This window comes from Numida meleagris, chromosome 5, assembly GCF_002078875.1.
Source record: "Numida meleagris isolate 19003 breed g44 Domestic line chromosome 5, NumMel1.0, whole genome shotgun sequence".
NCBI lineage: Eukaryota > Metazoa > Chordata > Aves > Galliformes > Numididae > Numida > Numida meleagris.
The window spans coordinates 55306775-55334495 of NC_034413.1; the positions used below are offsets into that span (position 1 = coordinate 55306775).

General features: G+C 36.2%; 2 protein-coding genes across 6 annotated transcripts in view; both read left to right on the forward strand.

Moving 5' to 3' along the window:
* Nucleotides 74-18937, forward strand: GCG (glucagon). 4 transcript variants are annotated; one of them, XM_021400369.1, is made up of 9 exons: nt 74-209; nt 5045-5140; nt 5740-5926; nt 10024-10124; nt 10502-10663; nt 11476-11529; nt 13107-13244; nt 15413-15556; nt 16310-18937. In XM_021400369.1, the coding sequence occupies exons 4-9, from the start codon at nt 10027-10029 to the stop codon at nt 16332-16334; spliced, it is 621 nt and encodes a 206-aa protein (XP_021256044.1). In that variant the 5' UTR covers nt 74-209; nt 5045-5140; nt 5740-5926; nt 10024-10026; the 3' UTR covers nt 16335-18937. The 4 variants fall into 4 exon arrangements, with proteins under 4 accessions (XP_021256044.1, XP_021256045.1, XP_021256046.1 ...); XM_021400370.1 differs by lacking the exon at nt 5740-5926; XM_021400371.1 differs by lacking the exons at nt 74-209; nt 5045-5140 and having other exon boundaries at nt 5254-5926.
* DPP4 (dipeptidyl peptidase 4) overlaps nt 23093-27721 on the forward strand; it is a 39710-nt gene continuing 35081 nt past the window's right edge. The window contains exons 1-2 of one of the 2 annotated variants that reach the window (XM_021399401.1): nt 23093-23339; nt 23419-23503. In XM_021399401.1, the coding sequence (XP_021255076.1) occupies nt 23334-23339; nt 23419-23503 (91 nt within the window). In that variant the 5' untranslated portion in view covers nt 23093-23333. Of the gene's footprint in view, nt 23340-23418; nt 23504-27721 lie in introns of those variants that run through there. The other variant, XM_021399403.1, reaches the window with a different exon arrangement.

The window sequence follows — 27721 nt, forward strand, 5'->3', positions numbered from 1 at the left end:
TTTTTAATTTATTTTTTTGTCACTTTTGCTTTATTGTTTTTCATATTGTTAATTTATTTGCTTTATACAGTGCTCTTGGCAAAGAATGGAAATATTCCTCAGCAGACTGTGACATTTACACTGAGTAGCTGGAATAATCTGTAACCCAAGAGCTTTTAGACTGAGCAACCATGTATTTTGATGACCTGGGGAAAATGTCCTAAAATGCTGTGAGTGTCAAAAAAAACCCTTACAAGCAAACATAAACGTAACATATATTAAAGTAGCTCGCCTATACTAATAGCAGGTAACAGTGCAACCATTCATTAGAAATGATGGAGAGCTCTTCTAACCTGCCATTGCAGATTCACACAATGATTGAAATGGGAAGAGACTTCTTGTCCCACCAAGACTGTTTCAGTGGCTCAAGCACAGCCAGCTAGAACAAGTTTTTCAGGACCACATCCAGATACCTTTTGAATGTCTCTAAGGATGAAGACTCCACAATCTCTTTGAGCAACTTTGCCAGTGCTCAGTCACCTGCACGGTGAAGTTATTGTTCCAGACAGAACCCCTGTTTTCAGTTGGTGCCCATTGCCTCTCATCCTCTCACTGATCACAACTGAAAAGAGCCTGACTCCATCTTCTTTACACCTCCCTTTCAGATGTTTATATATATCGATAAGATCCATACCCCAAGCCTTCTTTTCTCAAGAAACAACCTTTTCCTTTCTGTATTGCTTTCTACAGTCACAATCCATTTAAAACCGTTGCCAAAGACATTTTCAAGGACAGTTTTTTGCCCCATTCCTTCTCCTTCTTAGTTGAGCCTACAATATTTAACTACAGTTCTATGACAGAACTTCAATATAGTTCAAGGCGAAAGGGCTTGTCCTCCAGAATCAAGCTGAAGCTAACAAAAATTTGTTTGAGAGTTGGTCTTACATGTGAATAATAATTATATGTCTCCATTGGAAACATAGACTATGGTATGCAAAAGCCATCTCTGGAACACAAACAATTTACTTAAGAATTAAAAAATTGTAGCTTTCATGACAAGATTTTCTAAATCAGTGAATGAGAGTCCTTAAAGTTTTATTTCTCATCTTAGACCATTTTAGAGGATCCAGTTTTCAGAAAATGCTGAGTAATTCTTTTGAATAAGAATCTCAAAAGTATCACATCCAACAATGAAACTTAGTCTTCAAGTCTGTCGTATAATTGACATATACTAAACACCAAAGATAAGGCATTGATATTTGCTCTGAATGAAGAAGTAGCCACAAATCCAGTTGTTTGGAAGTCTGCTTCCACTAAAAATTCTGATTAACTTAACTTTTACAAAATATACAGCTGAAAAGCAATAACAACTTTGTTCTAGGAGAAGGACTGTGCATAAATAATAGCAAATGCACTGGTTCCACTCCAAACTGTTCTTTCTGTGGCCCCCATTTTCATCATCTACGCCCTTAAAGCTGCTGCATGTATGTATCAATGAACAATATTATGCAGTATGTATCAATGAACACACATTTCTTCATTCCTTAAACATGGAACCACATTCTTTCCTTCACATGAGATTACTACATCTGCAAAGAAGTCTGAAAATAAAACAGCATTAGTGAAGAGCAAGCGTAACTTCAGCCAGTCTCCGGAACGTGGTTACTGTTACACTCTTTTTACTTAGCTAACAAGTGAAAATCAGAACACATTCATTTTTTTCTAGTTTGCCAGTCAGTTCTGATTGGAAGGCACAGCTGTTTAGTTTATTTTATAGAGTCATATGAATGGTCTATATTTAATCTGAATAATTCATAGTATTTGCTAAGAGAGCATTTGGTATTACTTTCAATTATGAATATCATCTTCTCAGAATGTAAAGTAACTAATACATACTTGACTGGCTCTTCTGCTTGCGCAAACTGATGAAGCTCCATTGATTTCAAATGGAGCAATTCCAATTTATTGTCGGTAGGTAGTGTGGGATATTTGCATAGTTAGAATAACTCTTTCCTGTGGACATGGAGACCCTAAACTAATCTTCCTTTTCAGAAAGCAACTTCTGCTCTCCAAAGGGTAGCCATAGAGCTACACACAAATATAATGCACATATTTTGTGTATGTACATGCATGCATGCAACATTTATGTTCCAGTGTCTGCATGTGTGTGTTGCACCAATTCCCAGAAGGAGAATGCAGGCCTCTTTTGCTTCGTTACAATGGATAGGAAAATAAGAAGGGCCACACATTTCAGCCTCTGTACTCATGATTGAGAAAATTAGGGAGAGAATGCTTTCTGTGCAACCTAAGAAAGAAAAGGTGTTGGACTTGTAGTCAAATGCCAAGATACAGCCTCCTCTCTCCCATACTTTAGGTATATAAAGGTATTAATAACAAAACACACAGAAAAAGCAGTATTTTTTTTACTTTAAAAAGTCAGCAACTTTCTCATTCAGTAAAATGTTCAAATCTTGAATATTTTTTTTTACAAAATATCCTTGAAAAAGTATGATATTCAAAGTGTGTGGTCCTATTCTATGAAAGGACTATGAAAAGATTTTTCAGTGCCAGATCTGTAGGTCAATGTGCATCCAATAATTTTTTTCTTATTTTGCTTCTATAATTTCACCCTAGATTTCTGGTCCAATGAGTACAATATGCAGTCTCTAACAGCAGCCATTACCTGGTACCGAGATGATGTTGTAGGAAACTTTGATCATCTCCAAATTTAGTGAACCCAAAAGTAAAGATTTTTTAATATTTCCAAATGACACTTTAAAAACATTAAGACACAACTTTCTTGAAGACCGGTCCCTTTCAGGTTCTGTCTTATAGCCTGATTCACCTGAAGTACTGTTGCATATGTGAACTATAATACAGAGGAGAGCGAGCCCTTGACTTGAGCCAAGAGGTGCAATCTAACTATCATATTTTATGATGTAAAAGGAAAAAACTTTGTTCAGGATGTGTATGAATGCACCTTTCACACATGCATGACAGCTTTCTATTTCTGCTTAGTGTAGTGAACTTGTTTGCTGTGCTCTTGAAATGCGTGTTACTCTAGATTCAGTTATGGCAACTGACGGGTGCATGGTTCTTGATGGCAGTTCATTTCTCTCCTGCACTTTTTATTGTATGTGTATCTCTTGAAAAACATAATCAGACAGTCATCTTTTAGATGCCAGATGACCTGCTAGATGATATAGCCCGTGTAACAACCTGCTCAATAAGGTGTACTGGGCTGCTGTCTCATATGTTTTTTCCTGAAATCATCCTACTGTAAACAAGAAACTTTATCTGACACAAGAAAATATATAGACCTAAACAAAAAGAAAAGAGCCTGATTCCTGGAGGAGAAGGTATTGTCTTACGTTCTGTATTCTTTGTTTAGAAAACTATGCAGCTTTAACTCATCATGCAATTATATCATCTGTAGCAATCCATTTCAGCAAGTGTATCATCCCAGTGCAAAGAAAGGTCTAAACGACCCTTTTATCACCATCTGCTGTTGTATTGGCGTACTGCAGAGCCAGGGAGCGAGATGTAATGACCAAATTCATGGACAGAGTGCCTTCTTATATTTAGTGCTGGAATTACAGCACGATTTTGCAGTGTTAAATTGCAAGTAAAAATAGTGTTGAGATATTAAGACAAAGTATTGAAGTGAAACTGGCTTCTCAGGAAGACAATTAGATTTTTGAGCTTAGGATAGTTTCCAGGTTTATTTTGGCTCCATGGACATTATGTCTTCAATACTGCACTGCTGTTTGCCTAGGGAAAGGTTGGAGATGGTAATTCTGGAGCTGTCTTTTCATTTCAAACCAAACTAGGTCATTTCAAACTAAAAAGTCTGAAAATCCAAATTTAATAAATATATATGAAAGTTTGTATATGCTGTGCCAGTCAGTGACTGCAGTTCCATGACTTTGAATGGCTGGGAGACAGGAAGAATACAGTAAGAAGCAGGAAGAAGGAGGACACGGGGAAGAGAACATGTGGAAAATAGAGAAAAAGAAGTAGTATTTAAAAAAGAAGACTGACAAAAAGGGAAAATAAGACTTTCAGAAACGACTGAAAGAATTGACTGAAGGTAATGGTGAGAGGGCCAGAAACTGTGGTCTTAACTTTTCAGCAGTGTCGTTAATAATCACTTGCATTCTAGATAGAAATTTTAAAAAAGGGACGATGAATCTTGGTACATGGATCCAAGAGCAGAGAAAAAATATGTAAACATCCCCAGAAAAATAACATTTATTTTGTGGACTGTGTAGTGAGACTTAGTGTTTCCCTATGCATTTACTATGGTACAAGAGGATGATATTTAGGGTAGAACTCTAGGAAGGTTCTTTTTAATTTTGTTTGCTACTCTAAGTTTATTAAGTTTATACACTGTTTAAGTTGTGTAATATTGGCTATGCCAATATGACCGTGGTGAACTAGCAGAAAATTACTATTGCTGGCTTCAAGGAGCAGTGTTAGGGGAAATAAAAGAGTGTTCTGTAATATGCATGCTATGTGCCAAAATTAAGTGATGGTCATTCTGCACTGGAATATAGGTTGTTATTTATGTTCAGTGAGATGTAAGCTGTGAATCCAGACTCTTCTTACTCCTGAGCAGAACTGAAACTGAAAGTGGAGTCCTTCATATTTAATATCTCTCCTAGATGCATGGTATTCTATACATGTAATGATCATATTTTATTTTTGGTGCACTTTTCATTTTTCAAAGAATTATCATATGTCAAAAAGTCTGTAAGGGAAACTCTCTAGGAATTTCTTGTTGGAGGATATCTCATCTGTTGCTTCACAGACAGGATAAAATACCCAGATTCCTTACTGGCAGGCTTTTTTTCAGCTGCCAGGGACACTGAAAAAATTTATCATTTTCTCCTGCTATTGTCAGCAGGTGGCTATACACAATCTTTGTCAATGCTGCCTCATTGCGAGTATGAATTTTGCCCCCATCTACTAGTGATTTTTTTAGGACCTTGGCAATAATTGTGCAGAACATATACAGATATAAAACTTACACCTATACTTTTTTATTATAATTATTTCCTTGTAGGGAACAGAGATGTGAGCAAAAGGCTTTTCTTGTATAAACCTGTAGACCATGGTGTGAAACCCAACTTACAATAGAAATCTGGCATACAGATCTCCAGTGAGTATGAATTTTCATTCAGTAGAGTGGGCATAATATATCTGAGGATAATCAAAACTTTTTTTTTTTTTTTTTTTTTTTTTTTTTGGTTAAATTTGACCTGGGCTAGGCTTTGCATAGTGGATAGCTATTCCTGTAGTGCTTCAAAGTAAGAGTGCTTCTTTATGTTCATTATATTGGCATAAGACAATATTAAATTGGCATAAGAAAAATTAACCAAGCACTTTGGGGGAGTAGATCTGGTTATTGTTAACAGTGTATTAAATTTATAAATTTAGATTTAAAATTGATAGGTCATGTTGATGCTACGAATGTTAACAGGACCAGGATTTTGCTTAATACTAAGTGCTTTGCTTAACACTTATGTGAAAAATCAGAATTTGGAGAAACTGCTGCCTTAATCTTAAGCATCTCTAGCCAACCATTTATCATCCTAATGCCCTTCTGTTTGATATTTACTTCTCTGAACATTGCTACCTTACTCCTTTTGCAAATCCATGTTAGCATTGATGTCATAAAGTAAGCAGAATGAATGTGTGAAATTGCTTGTAAAATTATCAAATGAAATGAAGAGCAAATATGATGACTTTTTTTTTGAGTTGGATAAGGAAGCTGTCAGCAATGATGCACTCTGGTAATGCTTACTAGAGCTGAACAGTATATATATAAGTCTGTGCAAAAGAGGCAGCTAGGCAGATCTCAGGATCCTCGAGGCTTTCCAAAGTTCCAGAAGAGAGAGTAGCAGATCTTTCTCCAACTGCTACATATCACTTCAAAATATAAAAGGTAAGATTTATGTGAAGTATAGTACAATTCATCTAAGGAAGCTGAATGCATTTTTTGAAATGTATTGTCCAAAGATTGCAACAGAGATGCAGGATCTGTCAACAAGTTGATATTTTCTTCTGTGGTTACAATGTTTGGAATTAATGACATCACCATTTAAATCTTTTAATCTATTGAGTTTAGTTTAACAGAATGATCCCAAAATGGAACATCAACTACTAGGATTGCAGAAGCAATTGAAAGAAGGAAAGTTAAGCATGTAAAGATGAAAAACAGGCATTCTAGTAAGAATTTAAATGTGAAATACAAAATTATTGATATTTATGTTTTAATCTACTTTAGGGATATTTAATGAACATTATTTTAAAAATATTCATTCCTTACAGCTCCTTCCTAAAGATGAGTCAACATAGATTAAATTGGCAAAATGCAAACAAAATAAATGGGTCTATAAGGACATTGGCTGAAAACTGTCCAAGACAGCTTGTCACGTCATCACCCTACGGATTGCCACTCCATTGCGCTACTTTCAGATTAGTCCTTCTCAAAAAACTGTTATTTACATATTGCTGCAAGATCTCAAATGGAAATTTTATAGCATTAAAAAAAATTAAAACCTTTCAGTGGTTATCGTGCTTATTGTATAAAACTTAATTTAGTCTTCTGGTCTGGACTTCCTCAGGCTAGAATGATTGATTGTCGTTTTCAGAACTCTCCACATTGCAATTTTTACTTCAGTAGAAATCTACTTTATTCACTCGTACATTTTCATATGTAATATTACTTTTTTTTTTACTGATGTCATTCCACACTTCTTATTTTTAAACTAGAAATGGATAGAGATCTGACTTTTGAAAGATTTTTTTTTTTTGAAAACTCAGTAAGTTAGTTTAACTTGCACACAGTGTGCAAAAGATAACTACAGTAAAATATATGTGAAAACTGGAAAAATCAGATTGATCAAGGAAATAAAATTCATTTCTACTTTCAAATGCAAAGTAAGTGTCACAAGTCAATGTTTTTGAAACTGAATGTTTCTGTTCAAAATTTGAGAGACAAATTTTCTACATACTTTCTGACAGTTCAAAGTGAGATCTTTTTGATTAGAGATATTTTTCATAAGCACTTTCTGTCTAAAATTAGCTTTAGTTTTCCTGCACCTCGACAGTAAAATCAGTTTTTTCTTTTTATAATAGAAATTTGTTCTTTAAATACTTTGTTTTCATTAATTTGTACAAAAACTGCTGTTACTGGTTTGGGTTAGAAATAGCAAGTGCTAAACTCTGAACAAACTAAACAGATTATAAATTTTTAGGAAAATATATTTCAAAGAGATTCAACAGCTAGTGCATTTTAAAATGTTTATTTTATTAATGGCCAGGTTTCTCTTACTTGAAAATTTGTTTAATTTCCAAAACTGCCATTTATACATCTTTCTTTTTATTAAGCTTCCCAGAATTTGATCCTGAAAATTTCAGAAAGAAGATAAACATACATTTAAATTTAAACATATTTTTAAGGCATAAAGTAGCTAGTGGGACTGTTCATATCTGAAAGCTCAATAGGACTGAGACATCGGAGTTAGCTCGAGATATGATTAAATCACTGAAAATCTGTTTGTCATTTACAGTGGGCTTTGAATATTTATTTTCAAGTTTCATACATCAGAATAGCTTTCTTGTCTGATATTATTATAAACAGACTGGATTAATGATTAGGCTATTTCTTTCATTCCATTTCAGTGATTCAGGTTTATGTCTAAACTGTATCATGATTTAACAGTAGTACAGGCAGTAGTAAAGTATGTATCTTGTTCAAGTTTTTCAAGTTAAGTAAAAGTATACTAGTTTGTTAGTATACCATCACACATGGGAAATTTACTTATGTATGGTGCAATACCCAGACTCTTTTTAGTGTCTGGGCTAACTCATTTATAGCTATGTCAACTAGCATGAGTGTCACTACACAGAAATCAAGCCATTTCTGTGATCGTAGCAGAGTAATCTCCCAAAGAATAAGGCAGAGCTTTTGTTGTGTCATTGGAAGCCCATGAAACGCGAAATTATGCATTCTTTGGGACTGACATTGGATGTCAGTGTTGCACCACCAAATTACAGCTCCAAGTGAAATAGCAAAAAGGGAGTTTGATATTGTAGTTAAGATCATAATAGGACTGAATGATTACATGGCCACTGCATTATTTGTTGTTACTACAGGTATGATATATGGAGGTGTAGGAATCAAATCTTATGAGGGCATTACAAAAGACAGGAAACACTTAAAACACACTATCCAAAAAAAAAAGAACAATACTTTCAGTAGCTCCCAGTAGAGACAAGGAAATCCACTCCATTATTAATATAATAAAATCCACCAGGAAACCTTATATTCATCAATTTATTTTCCCATTTTTTATTAAGATTTAATTAAGATTTTGAATGACTAAATGTTTTGATACTGACATTGAGGTATGGAAGCAAAATAGCTTTCATATGGGTTCCTCCAGGCTATTGTATATTTAAATCAAGCATATTATGACAAGGCATAGAGAATATATACGTTTTCTTCCAAATTGCCTTATTTTATAAATAATTGAATTTACATATCAAATTATTGGAACTGGAGGAGTTTAGTGCAGATTACATTTAATGGGGATGGTGTTTATAGCTGGGTCCTACTTTACCACCTATGACTTTAATTCAGTGCATTCATCTTCCCTATTACATTTTGTTTTTCAGATTGTAACATAAAATTCTATAGGAAAATTTCATGGATGACAGAAGGGCTCTTTCAAATAGTCATGTATCGGTCCAAGTTTGTGATGATGATGAAATTATTTCCAGTGACATTTCGAACATGTGAACTCATGAACATTTACTATTCATCATTCAATGATTTAGCATTTACTCATTGAATGAATTGTGTATTTGATTTCTTTGTCAAGGTCAAAACACCTAGCAATATTTTAAATTAATTTCCTTGTCTATACAGTCATTCCACAAATTTAAGTGATCAAAACATCAATGAACAATAAACAATAAATACTGATTAATTTTGTAAGCAGATTTCCTCTCATTTCCTGCTTATACAAATGACCTCAGTGCTTTTCAGACTATTAGCTATCATAGTCCATTCTGCACAGGGTTTTGTGAGACCCAAATGAAAAACATTTATTTTATCAACAGAGTTTGCCCTACACAGGATTATGTGTCAACAGAACAATTAATACATTAAATAATGAAAATTGTAGTACTTAGGGAATTAGAGAATGCCTTTTTCACACTGGTGACAATTAAGTAAAAGTTGCAGCTGAATTACTTACATGATTAAACCAGTCACTAACTCAAATCAGACACTCGCAGCTTGGCTGTAAATCACCAGTACATTTGTACATAAAGAAATACTATAAATTACACTGAATAATCTCACAGTAAATTCAGTGAGTCTTTTGAAATTATTACAGTGTTTGTGATAATAATGTACCCATTTCTGTTGTGTGACTAGTATCAATAGAATGACCTATAACAGTAAGAATTATACCTGGAAGACCATAGTCGCCTATTAATATGCCATTTTTAATATGCCATTTAATGGGCCTGCTGCAGCAACGTGTTATTTCCAAAAAGTAAAAAAAATTAAAGGAGTGTTACAGATCAGAAAGGAAGAACAAGGAGCTGCTGATGTGACAGCAATCCTGACAGAAATTTGCATCTTTTTTTTCTCTAGTAAATGAAAAAGTAAAAGTCAGACCACTATCCTAGTTTTGCAATAAAACAATGTTATGGAAACAGATACAGTGGTTGCCATCAGCAGAACTTAGAGCAAAGGACACAAGGAGCTTTTACAAAGGAAACTGAGGATACAGCTACTCTCAGCTTACCTTACAGTCTTGAATATAGAATAGAGCCTACAGCCTAGAGCAGAAACTACATTTTTTGACTGTCTGTCTAAGGCACTGTAGACTCCATCCATTACACAGAATCTCAGTTTCTTCAAGTTTAGATCAGCATTGATGATGTCTCTTTCTGATGTAATTGATTTAGTGGAATGCAAAGATGATTACACTTTTCTTTGTTGCCTTTTTTCTGTTTTGACAGGCAATGAAAATGAAAAGTATTTATTTTGTTGCTGGACTCCTTTTAATGATAGTCCAAGGCAGCTGGCAAAATCCTCTTCAGGATACCGAGGAGAAATCAAGGTAAACCCTTTAGATCAACCTTCTAGAAACCCTTAGCCTGAACTTTGCTTTCTTATTGTTCAAAGAAAAACATACCATGATTTATAGAATGTACTTAATCTGCCACTGGAACTGGTAAAATATTTTAATATTGCAAAGCAATATTGTGAAGTGTGGCACAGTCATTCTGGTATTTTAAATAATAAGTGCCTTAGTTATCCAAGAAACCTTGTAAATGTGCAGTATCCCAGCTACAATATTGTTTCATTTTGCTAGCCATCTAGGAATAAAAATATGCCACTTTTTTCACTTTATAAATGATACTGTTAAAAAATGCCAGTACACCTGTAGAATGTACTGTAGCCATTGCCAGTTAACAACTTCTAAATTTTTCTCAGATCATTCAAAACTTCCCAGTCTGAACCATTAGATGAATCTAGGCAGCTGAATGAAGTAAAGCGTCATTCACAAGGCACATTCACCAGTGACTACAGCAAGTACTTGGACAGCAGACGAGCTCAGGATTTTGTGCAATGGTTAATGAGCACTAAAAGAAATGGGTAAGCCATTTTGGTCACATTGCTCTCTCCATAGTGATAAAATAGCCAAAAATCTAGAATCTGAATGAATTCAATTTCTTTATTTCAGCTTCCCATCACAGACTATGTGTAATCCTCAAATTACTAATGTACTTAGGGAAAATTTATGTATAACTTTAATATGTTATTAGAAATGGGGAATATGTGCAAAATCAGTCAAAATTAATAGGATAAATTAGGTGTAGTCATTATATTGTGTAATATGCTATCTAAAATGAGACTATCTCAGCCTCTTTGAGACAGATAGCTCATTCACTGAAACAAAGTTCAATATGCACAAGCTATATAAATATAGGGTAAAGATATAGCTGCTGGGCCTTGGTAGAACTTTCTATCTGTGGTTACTCTAATCCGGAAGTTTCATTTGTGAAAAGAGAGCTGAGATTTAAGCTTAATTGACACATGGTTTACAAGTATTTTGTTAAGACATGAGTTGACATGGTTTTTTGAAGGAACAGTTTGCTTAAACAAAGGCTAACAAGCTAAGAGCATGAATAATGAAATAGCAAGTAATTATATGACCTGCATTCTGGAGATCTGCCCACAGAATTAAAAAATCTGTTATATTAATCTTTTAAAATCACTGTGGAAATCTTTAAAGTAATAATTTCTAGATATAGTATTAATTTAAATACATAAGCCTGAAAATATTTATGATGTTCATCCACCAGTCATGGTTGTTTATGATAATATATAGATAATAACCAATAGAATGTTGTCAGCTCATTCATGCTCTGCAATGTACTGCTAATAATGATCTAATGATTCTACAGCCAACAAGGACAGGAGGAAAAAGAGAATGACAAATTCCCGGACCAGCTCTCAAGGTATTCTATTTGCCACAAACTTGTTACTTAAAAACAAGTTGAGTTAATTTTCTCTTAAACAAGAAATAAATCAACTGGTATTCTTTAAAATGTTAACATAATCAAAGAAATACTTATCAAAAGAAATTATCCTGCATCTGTTTTTTTAACGAGGAAAGACAAAATGTCTGTTTTTCATGCCTCTACATGTGTTCTTTAGGTATGTGCAATGACTTCAAGAAACGAAATAGCATGAGAATAATACATTTCAGGAAAGGACATCCCAAATAATACAGGAGAGTAGAGAATGAGATTAAAAAAATAAATGTGTGCAGAAAAAGCTAGAGAAAAGTCATTGCGTTAAGAGAAAGAAAACCAATTAGAACACTAACAAAAGGAAAATGGCCAGGCACTAAGTTGTGGAGGGCTGAGAAAACACAATACAATATTCAGCCTTCAGCATTCATTCCCACTTTACACAAATCATTCATTACAGAAAAAAAAAAGCATTTAGACTGAAGGCGTATATTTTGTTTCCTATGATTCTAGGAGAGCGGTCGAGGGGTTCGAAATTTGGAAAAAACAACAGCCATAACAACAAATCTCTGTTTGCCAAACAGATTGAAATACTTAGATTTATTTTTTCATTTGTCAGAAAATCCAGAGACGGCATCTTGGATTACAAAGATCCTCCCGTTCTAAATGCTGTCAATATAATACTAAATCTTTCAGCTTCAATGAAACAGCATATCTCAACAAAATTAACATTTTATCAAAAAATGTTTCAAACTCTAGTTAACATGCTGATGGAGAGTGCAGATGGTACTAAATTGGGAGGAATGGTGAAATCCCAGGAAGACAAAAAATAATAGAAAATGCTAACAGCCCTGAAAATTGGGCAGAAATCAGCATACTCTGAAACAGAAATTCAAGGGAACATTTCTGGGGAAAATATTCAAAAACATGTCTACTTCTCAGTGCAGCTTGTCTTCCTGAGGGTCACTGTGACATAATTTTGCTATAAATAAGAGAAAGAAGCAGGGGTAGGGTTGGGAAACAATTGTCTTTTCTATTAAGCTAGAGATTGTGAAGTTTGAAATTGTTCCAAGAGTATTACTTCGATGAAAACAATGAAAAAAAAAAATTGAATTCACAAAACAATTCAAAATGAAGCAAAGTAATATAAAAAAGAGTTAAGTCAGAGGAATTTGGCTGAGAAATAATGAAGATGAGTACAGAAGGAGTACCTTAATGGAATTTTTAGTTGGTGCAGTTAGAGGTAACAAAAAGTATGTCTGTAGAATATAGTAAAGTTTGTTGTGCAGAGCTAATTCACCCAGGAGAAGACCATTCCAATGCAGTCGTACATGCTTTCAGTACCTTATTTGTTTGGAACTAGTTCAGTTAACACAAAACTGTACTGCGTAGCATATACGTTGCTTTCAGAACTGAAAGATGAAAATATCAAGAGTAATTTGAGAAGCAAAGAAAAACCCTCTCTCTGATACAGAATGTTTAGTGGGAAATATAAATTGTTAAAGGCTGAAAAAATGTGATAAATAATACAGTCTGATCCTAGAGTATTGCTCCTCTTTCAGCAATGCAATTTCCAAGCGTCATTCTGAATTTGAGAGACATGCTGAAGGCACCTACACCAGTGATATCACCTCTTATTTGGAAGGTCAAGCCGCCAAAGAATTCATTGCTTGGTTAGTGAATGGACGAGGAAGAAGAGAGTAAGAATCCATCCATTCCTATTATTAAATTTTGCTTTGCTTTCAAGGTTAGAAATCAAATCTGATGAAATCTTGATGTATTTTTGATCATTCCTGCTGTACTTCATGTTTTCCTTTTGTAATAGAAGCTATTGTGTGACTGTTAAACTACCATCTTAAGTTATTAAGTTCAAACACAGATCGAAACAAACCTGTTCAGTATACTGTTACATTCTGAAAGGTCAAATTATATTTAAGGTCAATATATATAAAACTAAACCAGAATTCCCTCTAATTATCACCTTTTCCTCTTCACATAGCACTGCTAACAGTCTCCTTAACTCCCATAGAGATGAGTCATGTTAGTGTCATCTTAAATTTCTTTCTCTTTTTCTCCGCCTTTGTAGTCAATCATTCCCTCTGCAGTATTTCCAAGATGAAATTTTTACTGGTGTCACTGTCACCACAGCCATATTCCATGCTCTGGTGATCGGTCCCAGCAGTTACTGATGACTTCTTTTGCTCTCCCTATGATCCACAGTCTCCCCAAGTTCTAGCCACAAAAATAACCTTAATTTCCTGCAACTATCACTTATTTTCCTTTCTAAGGCACCTCTACTTCTTTTGCTATAGTTCACAGTTTCCAAGACTCAGCTCCATAGTTTTGATTCACATACATCTCAGACTTTTTCATTACCTTGCTCTCCATATATTCACTGCAGATTTCTCAAACCTATTCACTTCATCTGCTCACTCATGACTTTGTATCTTTTTCATGATAGACTTACCCTTGGAACAGCCTTAATTTCAGGCGCTTTCTGTCTTATCACCGTTCCAAGTCTGTGTGGTTAGGAGCTACATCGTGCACATGCCACTCACTACCTTTTAACTGTTCTGTACTTATTTGTGCCTTTAGACTGTAAGCTCTTTGGGGCAGGGATTTCTGTTCATCCTATTATTATATGTTTTGCTAGCTGTAAAGTACTATGTAAGTCTCTCATACTATATAAAAATAATAAATAACAATAACAATAAAATATAATCTGTAACACAAGATTGTGTGTTGTAGTCAAGGAAGAATAACTAGGTAAAAGTAAAATTTGAAAATAATGATGAAAAAACAGTGCTAAGTAAATGAGGTCAAGCTATATAGATAAGGGAAAGGCTGGTGCCACTTCCAGGTGAAGTTCAGTTCTGCAGCTGTTTTTTCTGTCATCTTTTATTTTCATCAGCAGATAGGATATTTTAGTATTTATAAGAAAGAAAAATTACAACTGATCTCTGATGAACTGAGCTTAGAAACCTAGACAAACAATTACATACAGAGCAACCTCCTACTTCCTAATATTTAGTACTATTTGCAGTCAGACTTGTATGTAGCTTTCCCTAAAATTATTGCATAAAAAAAAAAAAGCAGCCTGTTGCTGATCCCAGAACATAGTGTGCCTCAATCAGTGAAACACATTGGAACCTAGAAAAATATTCCTTTATTTGATGGTTTGAAACAAGCTTTCTAAATAATGCCCTTGGTAAAATTGCTTTCCAGCAGTCAAAAATCGATACAACAAGAATCAGGATAGGATTCCAAATACAAAATTCTGTTGTGCAAAAAAAAAAGCACATAAATTTAATGCAGATATTTTAATTCAGTTATTTTATCCCCCCCCCCCCCAAAAAAAAAAACCTGCTGCTTTTACTCTTTAAATACTTATACAATATAATTGTAAATATAAAACTAGGGCTTTGTGAGTCAAGTGGAAAAAAACTATGAAAATTTGACTAATGTTTTAGTAGTGACATTTCTTTAAAAAATGATTCTTAGTTAATCTACTGTGAGCTTTATTGATGCCTAGTTTGCTTAGCATAGATGTTGTAGACTTAGTTATGTTTTTTCATCTATGGCTTTAAAAAAAATCCATGACAAAAGACTAAAGAGGAAATCTAGACTTACCTAAAGGAAGAGTCTCTTCTGGTGAAGGGAGACTTTGATGCTTTCTTCCGTTGTTAAAATAATTCTTCATAAGATGTTCTGATATGCTTCATGCTATGCGGAGCCACTACATCTAGCTCAGCCTTTAACCCTTTAAAATCTGAGGAAATTTACAGTAGTTAAGAACCTGTAATAAGGCCCTTTTCTCAGTTTGTTTATTTTGACTTACAAGTTGTTTTCTAATTTCTTCCTTTTGAAGTTTCCCAGAGAAAGCTTTAATGGCTGAAGAAATGGGCCGAAGACATGCAGATGGAACTTTCACAAGTGATATCAATAAAATCCTGGATGATATGGCTGCCAAAGAGTTCCTAAAATGGCTGATTAACACAAAAGTTACCCAAAGGTGCCTGAATTTTGATGACATTTATCTTTATATATTGTTTTTTTAAATGTATTTGTCACACATAGGGAAAATACAGCTCATTTGTCTCTTAAATATAGAAATACATGTAGCAGTGTTAGAAACTTCATGTTACAGACGATGCTGAAAAAGGATATGACACTATAAAAAGAAGTCATTCCAAACAGCTACTTAACCACGCTTTAATTTCTTTGTATATAGGCAAATGCTGTTGGAAGAACATTTTCTATCTGAGCTCTACAACAGGTTAATATTTGAGGATTATTTGTTAACACTGACAAAGCATTTCAAAACTAATACAATGTCCACTTAATGCATGTGTGAAGGCCAGATTGTCTAAAATGTTGGGTGTCCATTGCAAAAGTTTGTTAAGTTCACCTTTTGACTCCTAAAGGACTTCAAATCTCTAGTTAATCTTGGAAATACGAAACAGCAAAAAAATTTTGAATTTATAGTTAAAACATGGATTTGAATAACAATTTCATATTTTTGTGTTTGTGGTTAAGTATTGAAATAATTAATTTAAGAAATCATCTATTTGAAACTATTAAAATCCTCTTCCTTTAGGAATAGTTTTCAGTCTTTTATTAGAGAGAAGCTTTAAGGAGTTTGTGGAACAAATATCTGATAATTCTTAACAAGAAAAAATATATTCCACATGTATGTGACAGATCTTCTGAGATTTATATTATGTCCTAATTGCTGCTGCTTTTTTGTTTGTTTTTTTTTCCCCAGAGACCTTCTGGAAGAATACCAGTAAGAACACTGGATAAAAATGGGATAAATGAAGATCTTCACTGCCTCAATTACCAGCTATGAAGAGATTCTGAAATCTATATTGTCATTTACCTTGGATGTAACAAAGCTATGTCACCTTGCATGCGAGGAAATAATTGTAGTGTCGTTTAATGTTGCCAAAGGATTATATATGGAATACCTATTGTCTAGGGGATGGTTATCAAAATAGCTTTAAGGCTATGAAAGTTCCACTTCTTTATATTTTCCACTTATTTGGGCTGAAATAACTCCATTTATATTTACTTATGAAATTATTTTTCTAAAATGCTAAGCTGCAAATGTCTGAAAAGTGAATATCCCTGTTGAAACCTTTATTATAAAAAGGCTAAGCTTTAAGGATATTAAATAATAGCCTTAAATAAATTTTTTCAAGCTTCTTTTCTGTTGACTTTTCATCTGTATATCCCTTTTGTCAGTTTCCACTCCATTTTGTTTTATTCTAATATTATTGTCACTGAGATCTTGGAAGTGGCTTGTTCAGAATGATAAAACAAAATCAGCGTTTTGTCAATTTTTCTCTATTATGATTTTATGAAAACAGCTGTATGAACTTTGAATTTTACTTAGTTGAAAAAGAATAATTTAAGATGAAGCTAGAGATGGAAGCAAAACTGAACAGTATTCATTACCATAAATTACTGTTTCTCAGAAAAGCAGGAGGACAGATTTGAAAAATATTAGCAGAAATTTTCTACATTAATAGTGGAAACTACCACCTAATATATTCAAGGTTTATAAGATTGCCAAATAAAGCCAACTCAAATGGCCCTGGGATCTTTCTAATAATATATATTTTATTCTTTTCTCCCTTCTTCCTCTGAAAACCACTGTATCCATAATCTCTTGCAGTTAACAGCATTATGTTGTAACTTGTAAGAACAACTCTGATTTTAGTAACCCATGCCTTCTCCATTATGTCCACAGAACACTTTGCCTGCAGATCTCGCTGTTTCTAGCATTTCCTCTCAGTTGGCCAGGATTTGCTTTTATATGTATGGCTGTAACTGCAACCCTCAAATAAGTCAAATAGCCTTAGGTGCTGTTATACATCTCTTCTTATGAGTCCTCAACCCCCTTTTCTTCCTTTGCCGTAATAGCAGTATGCCAGGTATACATACTAAAATGTCCCAATGGGGAAGTGGTTAAAGAGAAAAACAAGGGTCTTAGCAAGTTTCTAGCAGAACTTGATGTGATACAGGACGTTTATGTCTCCTTTGTTTTTTAAATACATCTACAACATTCACTAGTGGTCTGGAATTCCTGGATAGATTGTCCTCCAAATATGCTACATGAAGAAATATTCTGTAATTTCAGGTCAGAACTCATCACACCCAAAATGGTACTTAAACAGATTTTTGACAGCAACATAAATTCAACCTAAAATAGTTAAAACTCAATAGAACTTTGCTGTCTTAAAGACTCAGTTATACACAGTTGGATCCATATGGTCTGGGCTGAAATGGTACAAAAATTTAAAACTTCTATTTCTATAAACTGAGCTAAAGTCTTTAATATGTTTTACTCTGTTCTGCCCAAGACAAGTAGGGCTCTGAAGGACAAGGTTCCAGAGTTACAAACCCACTTACTTGTGGTGTCTGTCACCAGTGTATTTGAGTACCTCCTGATGATGGCTTTGTCAGCTATGTAAATACTGTTTTCCCACGTTTATAAATTTTTAGATATTTTTAGGGACAGGAGGGTATAAATCATTTTCTCAAAGTTATGCAGCTTGTTTGAAACACAGCAAAAATATTTACAGTCTAATTTTCTGAGTCCCAATCTAGAGCATGAATCAGAAGTCAGATGAAGTTGAGCATGTTCCAGCAGTTCCAAACACAAGCTTAGCAACAGGACTAGGACTTACTCTTATCCTGTAATCACAGAACAAGTCCATTTGGGAGAACAAATGAAGTATGTGCTGAATATTTCTTGTACATTCTAGATGTAATCAAGTGAAAGGTATAAAACTAAAACAAGTAGCAGCCCCTTCCTCAAAGAGTCTGTAGTTAACAACAGCTATCCAAGTCTTCAGGCTCAGATGGGACAGAATAGCTGCAGCAGTCAAGCCTGAAGAGAATTGCTATTTATATTTTTGTCTTAGTTTTGTGTTCTATAGTAAGGGAGAGAGGTTCTTCTAGGCATTACATGCTAGGTATTACATGCTATGCATGTTGCATTTGTAGAGAAATATAGGAATTTTAGAGTGGCCCTGAAATTCCTTTTAAGTAATAGATGTTCTTCGAAGTCTTCAGGCAATGAAGTAACAGCTGTCTGTTATTATTTTGGTTGTGTTCCCTGTGATGCTACTGCTTGTATGAGGGGGCTTCAATTTGCTGTCTGCAAATAAAGGAAGGGAAATATGGCCGCCAAAGGGGATCTTGCTCAGGAGGACGTTTCAGAATTACCTACAGGGCTACACCCTCATCTACTCTCAAAGACATTGATCTTCCTTTTCATCCTTTTCATTCAAGGACCAAAACTGCATACAGCTTACTAAAATCAAATGTCCTGGCATGTACGAGGCGTCTTTGTTGGTGAGCTATAAAAGATGGCGCTGTTATGATGCCTCCCTACACCTTATATAAGTTTTAAGTCTACTAAAAGAGTTAGGCTATGGGTTCCATTTTATGTGAAATACATTGTAAATGCATCATAAATGTAGCTTATGGTGCAAAAAAAAATTACTTTTTTGTTTTTACTCACACACTTCATACTGACTTCTTCACTCTACTAGAAAACTGAACCTTCTACCTTCTTTAAGTTGTATGAAAACAGTACCAATGACGTTTTGGTACTCTATTGTTTTCACTCCATTGTGTAAGTGTGGATTCTAAAATTGCATGTTTTAGTCATTTGTGCATGTATTTGGAGTCCTCTGTGTTTCTGCGCATGTGCTACCCAGAAATTCCAAGTGGCCTTATATTAAAAAGTGTTCCCAGTATTACCTTCTTCATTAACTGTATTTTAGATACTGAAATGTACAGCATCCTTCCTATTTCATTCTATTTGCTAAGTATCTGGAAATATAAGCACGTTCAAGAAAAACAAGAGAACTAATTGGAATTAAATATCATATTTCAATTTTATTTTTCAAAACTTTTTTCCTCTGAATAAAATAAAAATAAAAATAAAATTGAGATACACTAGCCATTTAGCTGTGCTCTGTGGACATGTGGCAAGAATCTTCAGTTGCCAGGAAAATCATTTTATATTCTATATATATGCATACATAATTTTGAAAGAACTGAATGACAGGTGCTACTAGCCACATTGAAATTGTTGTGCTACTGATATAACCACAGAAAAGAAGTTTTTTGGATTATTTTATCATTTGTTTTTCTGATTTATAGTTAACTCTGTCTTCAAAATCCTCTCAAACAGAACCATTATAACAAGGAATTACCGAACTGCCCTCATGCCATTTCAGATTCAAAATGTAAAGAAACAAAAATAAATTCCCGGAAAAAAAATATATATATACATTTCCTATTAAAAGGCACACTTTACTCAAGTAGAGCTTGAATACTCTTTAGTGTTAGCAGCACTTATACCTTCTCTTCATCACTGCACACTTGAAGTGAGCCCTGAAATTAGTATAATACTTTTTCCACCACTTCATCTGTGTCCTGTAGCCGCACACTGAAACACCTGGAATACATTATTGTATCTGTAAAAGAGACTTCATGCATTTTAGTCCCAAACAAAATTTGGTTTGTTCTGCAGAAAAGAATGCATTTTTTTTCAATTTTCCCATTGGACTTCTCCAGATTTCTAGAGGGAAGACTGGAAGAAATAAACAGAGTTAGAACAAAGCCTTGAGGTTTCCAGAGGCTGGAAATCTGAAGGAGATATCCCATCTGGTGTATCAACCAAGTGTTTAGGAAAGCTATCCTTCAGGATAAAAGCTGTATTTCGCTTGCAAATTGCTTAACTGCATTCTTTATGAATACTTTTGAGTTCAGCATAAGGCATGCTGAACAGTTATCATTTCTCAGATTTTATTGTGTAGCAGCCACTCCTGAATTTCATTTCATTAATTTCTTTGCATCATATTAACACATCTCTGATTTCAGAAGAATCCCATGATATAAAGGAATTTGAAATACTTGGCTGGAGCCACTTTTTGGGTCTCAGGCTTCCACAAAAGACCATCTGACAGGGCACCCAGAAGCACCATTACAAACATTACATACCAGGGACCACTGGTATTTTATCAGACAAGAGGAATTTGAGTTCCTTACAAGGTGTCAAGAATCACTGCAACTATTGCAACTATTGCAACTAAATGGAAACTAAATGCAACTAAATCTTTAATCTTAATGGATAATTCATGTGGTTCTCAGTACAGAATCTGGTCCCATAAACTTCCCTGGCATGACAGAGCCAGAAAGACCGTAGACTATTAGACATCTTGGTCTAGATACATAAAGCCAGATTTCCAGTTCTTTAAACTTGTGTGCCCGCTGAAAATAGCAGAAGCTAGGCATATGTTTTTTCAGTGTCGGTCCTTCTTAAAATAACCACTGAAAAACACTAAAAGCTTGCAGATAACCTCTCAGTACATTGTTAAACTGCAGCTTGCCAACAAAAAGCTTGGTGGCATTCAGATGCATTCTATCACAAGACTGAGATTATACTTTGACTGCACTACAATACAGTATTTATATGTTTTCAATATAGAAAACAAAGAACACTATGGGTGAATTATATATGTTTAGACTCCTGTTCACTGTGAAAATGAAAATTTACCTCAGGGTTTTGGTTAGTTTGTTTTCGTGGGTTTTTTCTTTATTGTGAGTAAGATGAGCCAGACACTTAATAGCACAGTACAGCAGGCAGGTACTGAATATTCAGATGGGCTTGTAAGACTTCAGAAACTCTGGTCATACATCTCACAACATACATGTGGTACTAGTTTGAAATTTAAAGTGAAAAACTGTAACTGTACTTTGTAACAGTCGTTTATACACAGAAAATAGTGTTAAGCAAGCTGTGAATTTGCAGCATGTTAGATACAACATTGCAAACTTAAGCTGAGCTGCATGGAACCATTGGCATATCACGCTAATAGCTTTCCTCATACAGCTAGCACCAGCTAATTTCATAGCTAGTGGTAACCACTACCTTCAAGGAGAACAGTATATGACAGTGAGCATAGTGCAAGCTTACATCCAGCTAATGTCTATTACTTTCCATGCATACCAGCCATTAATGTCTTTAAATGTCTAACATAAAAAGTTGTTAGCTCACTTCCAGATACAGATTATTTAAGAAACGGAGCAAAATACTAAATGCTGTGCTCAGTGTACAGCTTTACTCTGACACGTATTTTGTGAGCAAGACTAAGAATATTTGTTATCTCTTTGGTTTCATGTCTATTCCTCTTGCTTCAGTGGATGACATACTTTTCTCTTATACTTTTGAATCAGTAAAATACTTGCATCATTCTCTGATAAGTGCTAGTGCTGTGCAAATAGAAGGGGGAAAAACTAAGATGAACCGAAAGAAAGCCACAAACTTCACTACTCAATTAGTACTTTGGGGGGCTAAAATTCTCCTCTTAAGATATTTCCAGAAAATCCCACACCTTTCTGACTGCTTGGTGATGCTCATTTTTTGAACTTTATACTTTTAATCCACAGGCCATGTCTAGTCCTTTCCTGCAGTGACTTGTACTACTCCAACACAGATTCAAAATTCCCCTTAGAAATACGAGGTCTGCTCTGAAAGTAACGCCTCCTATTTTATTATGTTGGACCATGACAACAGAGGAAACTGAACCTTCCCAATGATGTTCCATTACGTGTTGTTGCCATGTGACAGATGGCAGTAGAGGGGCAGACTGACAAAATGGTGTCTGACGTGGAAGTGCATATGAAGCAAAGGTGTGAAATTGTATTCCTCCATGTGGAAAAAATGTCCCCTACTGATATTCACTGATGCTTGCTGAACATTTGTGGACACCAGACAGTGGCTGTGAGCGCAGTGAGGTGGTGGGTGGTGCATTTCAGCAGTGGAGACAGCAGCAACAGTGGGGCACCTCCGCTGTGCAGATACTTTCAAATACAGCATGCAGGCATTTGTTCATTGCTGGTAAAAATGCATAACTAATGATGGTGGCTGTGTTGAAAAAATAGCATTTTGTAGCTGAGAATTTGCTCTGTCAAATAGTGTTATTACGCTTTTTGTATATGTTGTGGTTTCCAAGGAATTAAATAGGAGGCATTACTTTTGGAGCAACCTACGTAGAAGTGTCTGATGTGGTAAACCAGGGTTTCCTTCAGAGCTAAGCTTCGAACTTTCATCCTATCCCATACTTTTGTTTTCTGTTTTTGATTTCAACTTTCATTTTGCAGCCTTACACTACAGTCTCCCTTTCATGCCAACAATGGTGCCTAAGAAGTTAATATAAACCCTTCCTTGCTGCAATTTTATCAGCATTTCCAGGAGTCGACTGTCAGAGAAGGAAGTTTGAAGAGCAGAAACTCGAAACGTTGCTATTATTAAACTATTAGCAGCTTTGTCATTAGCGTTTGAAGGCGTTTCACTTCAGGGACCTTTGTGTGGGCGTTATCTGATTTCCTACAAAAACACTTTCTGTGTCAAGGGTCCTTCCCCTTTAACTCACAGCCTTGTCCCCACGCTCCAAGTGTTTGAACTGAAGGAGAAATTGCAGCTCTTAAAAAAAAAAAAAAAAAAAAAAAAAAAAAAAAAAAAAAAAAACCACCACGCGAAGCCGCAGCGCCGGCTGGAACAACGAACAACGAGATCTTGCACAACTGCCGCGCGGAGCTCTGCCGATGCTCACTCGCTGCGCGCTGTAGCCGTCCCCGGGCCCCGCTGCAAAGCGCCCCGCGCCGCCCCCAGCCGCGCGCTCGCGGGCAGCAGCGCCTCGAGACGGGCCGTTGGTGAGCCTCGCTCCCGGGGCTCAGAGCAGCCGTCCGGCCCCGCCCGCAGCAGCATGAAGGTGGGTGAGGAAGAGGTAGGGGTCTGGGCTGCCCGGCTCTGGTGGTGGGCGGCGGCCCTGACGGGACTTCTCTTTACAGACCCTCCTGAAGTGGCTGCTGGGACTCGTGGGAGTCGCCGTTGTCATCACGGTGATCGCCGTGCCGCTGGCTCTGCTCACCGGCGGTAAGTCCCCGGCGGGGCCAGGAAGGCATGGGTAGTTCCGCTGCAGCCTCCGGGGCTCGGTCGCTGTTGAGAGGTTAGCAGTCGCGAAGCTCACCCCTTTGTGGGGAAAAGTTTTGCCGAAAGTTTGTGCTTTGAGCGTACTTTAGAGCTGGTGCTCCCGAGTCCCCTGACACCGGGAAGTACCTCGTCAAGGAGGTGCCCCATCTGAGAGGACTGGGGCTGCGAGGGGAGAAGTTAAAAGGTCACCTCATTTTTGTGTAAATTTAGGAACTACTAGTTATAAGTGTCGTCAGCTTCCGCACTTTTTGTCCTGAAAATCTGTAGAGTCAGCAGTAAACCGCCCATTGCGGGACTTCTAGGGTGTATTGAAGAGATACGATTATGTTCTAATTTGCTTTGTTTGCACAGCTTCTGGTTTATTAATATTTGTTGTGTGAGAGTATACACACCATGTTGTTACAGAGGTCAGAAAAGTAGGAAAAGATTTGGAATGCGTTTTTGGACTCTGATCGGTTTGTACCTTCCAGGCTGATACTGTAGCTCTGAACTGTTAATCTAAAACAGCATTAAATCCTCATCCGGCACTGCATTGCTCCCAGCTGGTAGGGCAGAGCTGCAGGTTAATCCCTCTCATTATGTTTTTATGATTAACAGCTGTGCACTCAGGAACTGTGCAGTTCAGTGCTGTAAACTGTAAGGAAACAAAGTATTTTCTAGAGCAGACCTTCGGCAGCCTTATGTTTGTAAAATGGTTGCCCAGAAGCGAGAAAATACATTTGTTGATTCTTTTTCTGCATTCAGAAACAAACATAGTGAGTGTTTATGTGCATAGAAAGTTCTAGTGTGTAAGTCAAAGAGGCAAAATTCTTGTCACTGTACTGTTCACATGGTATAATCTATATTAAAATATTTTACAATTCATCTCTGTAATTAACAGTATCACAAAATAGAAAATAGTTTTTCATAGTCCAAGTGTCTGAAGTCAAGGTATCTGAATTTCTTATCTTCTGGTCTAAAGCTTGCAGCAGTAGATACTGACTCTTCATTCTGCTAGTTTTTAGCTGCTTTTTGCCACTTATCTAAAAAAAAAAAAAACCAGTCTTTGAGGTGACTTCAAATTTAAGAAGTTGGGAATCACAAGAGACAGAGTCTTAATAGCTTATCAGGTGCATGTGTGCATCCTAACACGATGCCTAGTCAAAGAATTCAGTACGCGGGACTTAATCCTGCTACTCTACCTTCATGCTTCTCTATAGGCAATGCTATATCTTACTGAAAGTCAGATGAGTTGTCTTCTTTTTTAGACTGTAGCATGGGAATCCTTTTGTAAGAGAAGTGGCAGCAATTTAGAGTTGGTCATTGTGTTTCATAGTTAAAGAAATCAAAAACAAAATTGAAAAATCACCTCTGTTGTATGAAATACAAAATATCACCAACCCTGGCTTGTGTTGCTTTGCCTATTGTAAGAGAGCAGTGTGAATGCATGTCTTCTTACACATGGCTCAACTTAATGGATGACAAATTATCTTAGGTAATAAAATAAGGATAAAATAGGTACAGAGAGGGAGAGGTCCTGCTTTGCAAACTTGAGGTTTTGACTTCCTAAAGCAAGCCAGTTATAACATCTGAAAAATAACTGTAACTAAAGCAAGTTCAAGAACTTAGAATTTTTGACTGAAGGTTGCTAAACCAGTGTTTTCTGTTAGCTGAGAGTGTACAGGTGGTGTGCTCATAATTAGCTCTTTACAGGTGAGAGCACTTAGCCACTGGCAGTTTTGTTGCATTGTCCTTATGCACAAACTAAGGTCATGCAAGTCAGCTGAGGATGTCTTCTGGGTCAGTACAGGGAGTAGACCAAGTTCAGAATGAAAGGTGGCAGAACCGGGAGGAGGTCCAGCAACTCACCTGACTGACTATGTGAAATCAAAGTCAGCTCTGATAAAAGCAATTGTAATTGCTGCCAAGTCTTTGTTTCACACCCAATGGTTCGAGCATTGCACAGAGGGTGAAAATTATTATTGGCATATGTAGGTATAATGAGTTTGAATTTCTTACCGTTGGCCTTCTCCCTGCCATGCTCCTCAATGTACTTCAAGCTTAGTAGTCATGCAATGCAAAATCAGTTAGATAAATGGGCTTAAGTGCTACGAAAGGATGTGAAATTTTGCTGCTACACAGGAATTCAGGCTTCTTGGCTAGATGATAGGCCTCAGAAGGAAAATGTTATTTGTTTCTTCTCTTGCCTCCCTTTAGCAATGGCAAATACTTCATGCTTAAATTTGCAACAGTGTTCTCTAATTCTTGCTGCTTCCCTTCAGTGGGTCTTTAGCCAGAACAGTGATAGTACAAAGTTCCATGCTTTGTGTTTATACACTACTGGCCATTTTGCCACCTTATTTTACATAGGAGGCATTACTTTTGGAATGACCTATTTATTTCCATGGAAACCACAACAGATAAAGAGCACAGTAACACTCACTGATAGGGTTTTGTAGCTGAGAATTTGCTCTGTTTTTCATCACCACTATTAGTTATGCGTTTTTGCCAACAATGAAGAAGAGCTCTTCATTTCATAGTGAGACAGCTGTGCATGGCCGTCTGGAACATGGCTTGTCTTTCACATCAGTGTTGCTACTACTGAAGCGTACCACTCACCACCTCATTGTGCTCGCATCTAATGTTTGGTCTCCATAAACACCTCTGCTTCATACACACTTCCATGTCAGACACCATTTTGCCAGACCACCCTTCTGCTGCCATCTGTCACACAGCAACAAAATGTAACAGAATATTGGTGGGAAGGTTTGACCTCTACAGCCATACCACCAACATCTCTCTCTGGCATCATGGACCCATGTAATAAAATAGGGAGCATTATTTTTGAAGCAGCCCTTGTATCTTAACAATCTTGCCTCAAAGAATTTAATCCCGAAAGAGACCCAGAAGTCATATTTGAAGTCAGATGATGAAGGCATTGTTATGCCTTGTGGAGTTCTGTGAGACGTGACTGTAATAGCAAAGGGTTACCTTTTAAGGCATGAATATTTATTTAAAAGCATGGTTTGCCTGCTCTCAAATCATTTCCCCATTTACTTTTGCTTCTTCCATTTTTTCCTTCTGTAACTTTCAGTACAAAAGGCACTTCAAAATATCCAGTGGCTGTACAACGTTTCCTCTTTTCTAGCAGTGGTTGTCATTATCACTCTGGAAGGCCAGGAGTGGAGGAAGAGTAGCCGATGCTGAGAGTAGAAAGGAGACGGTGTCACATTTAGCATACTGCTGCCCTAAGGAGCAAGTCACAAACAATCTTATGGTGTGGAAAGCTGTACAACAGTCTGGTCACAAACCAGGTTCCTGCACCAGAGATTTAACTCCCTGAGGGTGAAATATTGGCAAAATGAGATGTAATGTAATTGTTAGGTGATAATGTGCTTGTCTTCTATGCTTTGTTAAAAGGAATGTGCCCTTTGGTTGGCAAAGCATAGCAGGTTCTGGGAAGGCTAATAACCTTGAGGTCCCTGAGAGGACCTGGTGAGTTTGACACCTGACTGATGAGTTAGGTATTACTAGTGGCTGGGAAAAAGCTAACACAAATAGAGATAAGGGTTATTGGCTGCGAAAGTCCAATGAGTTCTTGTCATCCTGGATTTCAAGATGAAGAACAGTGGGACTGCTGAAACAGCTTCTTGGTTCAAGGACTCAAAAGAGATGAGGTTGCAGATCTTCCTGACAGTTTTGTTAATGTATAACTGAAAAGAAGATGAAATGAAAGCCTCCAAATAGCTCTCATTGTTCTTTTGGGAATGGTTATATATCAACACTTACCCTGTTTATCCTATCTGTGATCTGTCCTGTGCTAAGCAGATTTGTGACTGGATGGTGTGGAGGAGTATCTATTGCCTGTGTCAACACCTTGCTTGCAACTGAAAAGGATGCTTAAAAATATGAAGGTGTCTGGCTGATATGCAGCTCTCATATTTGAAGACCTGTGCCACAAGACGAATGAATCTGGCAGCTGTAATCTGTCCCAGTTTTCTTGGGAATAGGAGATCTTTTATTATCACAATTTTTGGAAGGCCTTAGGTTTAAGGATGTTTAGGGAGGAAGCTAGAAAATATGTGACTGAATTTTAATCTGTGGATTAGAATTGGATCTTTGAAGTAGAATCTCTTTGAGGTTTAAAAATTAAGGTTTAGATGAGAATCTTATTTTGTGTGT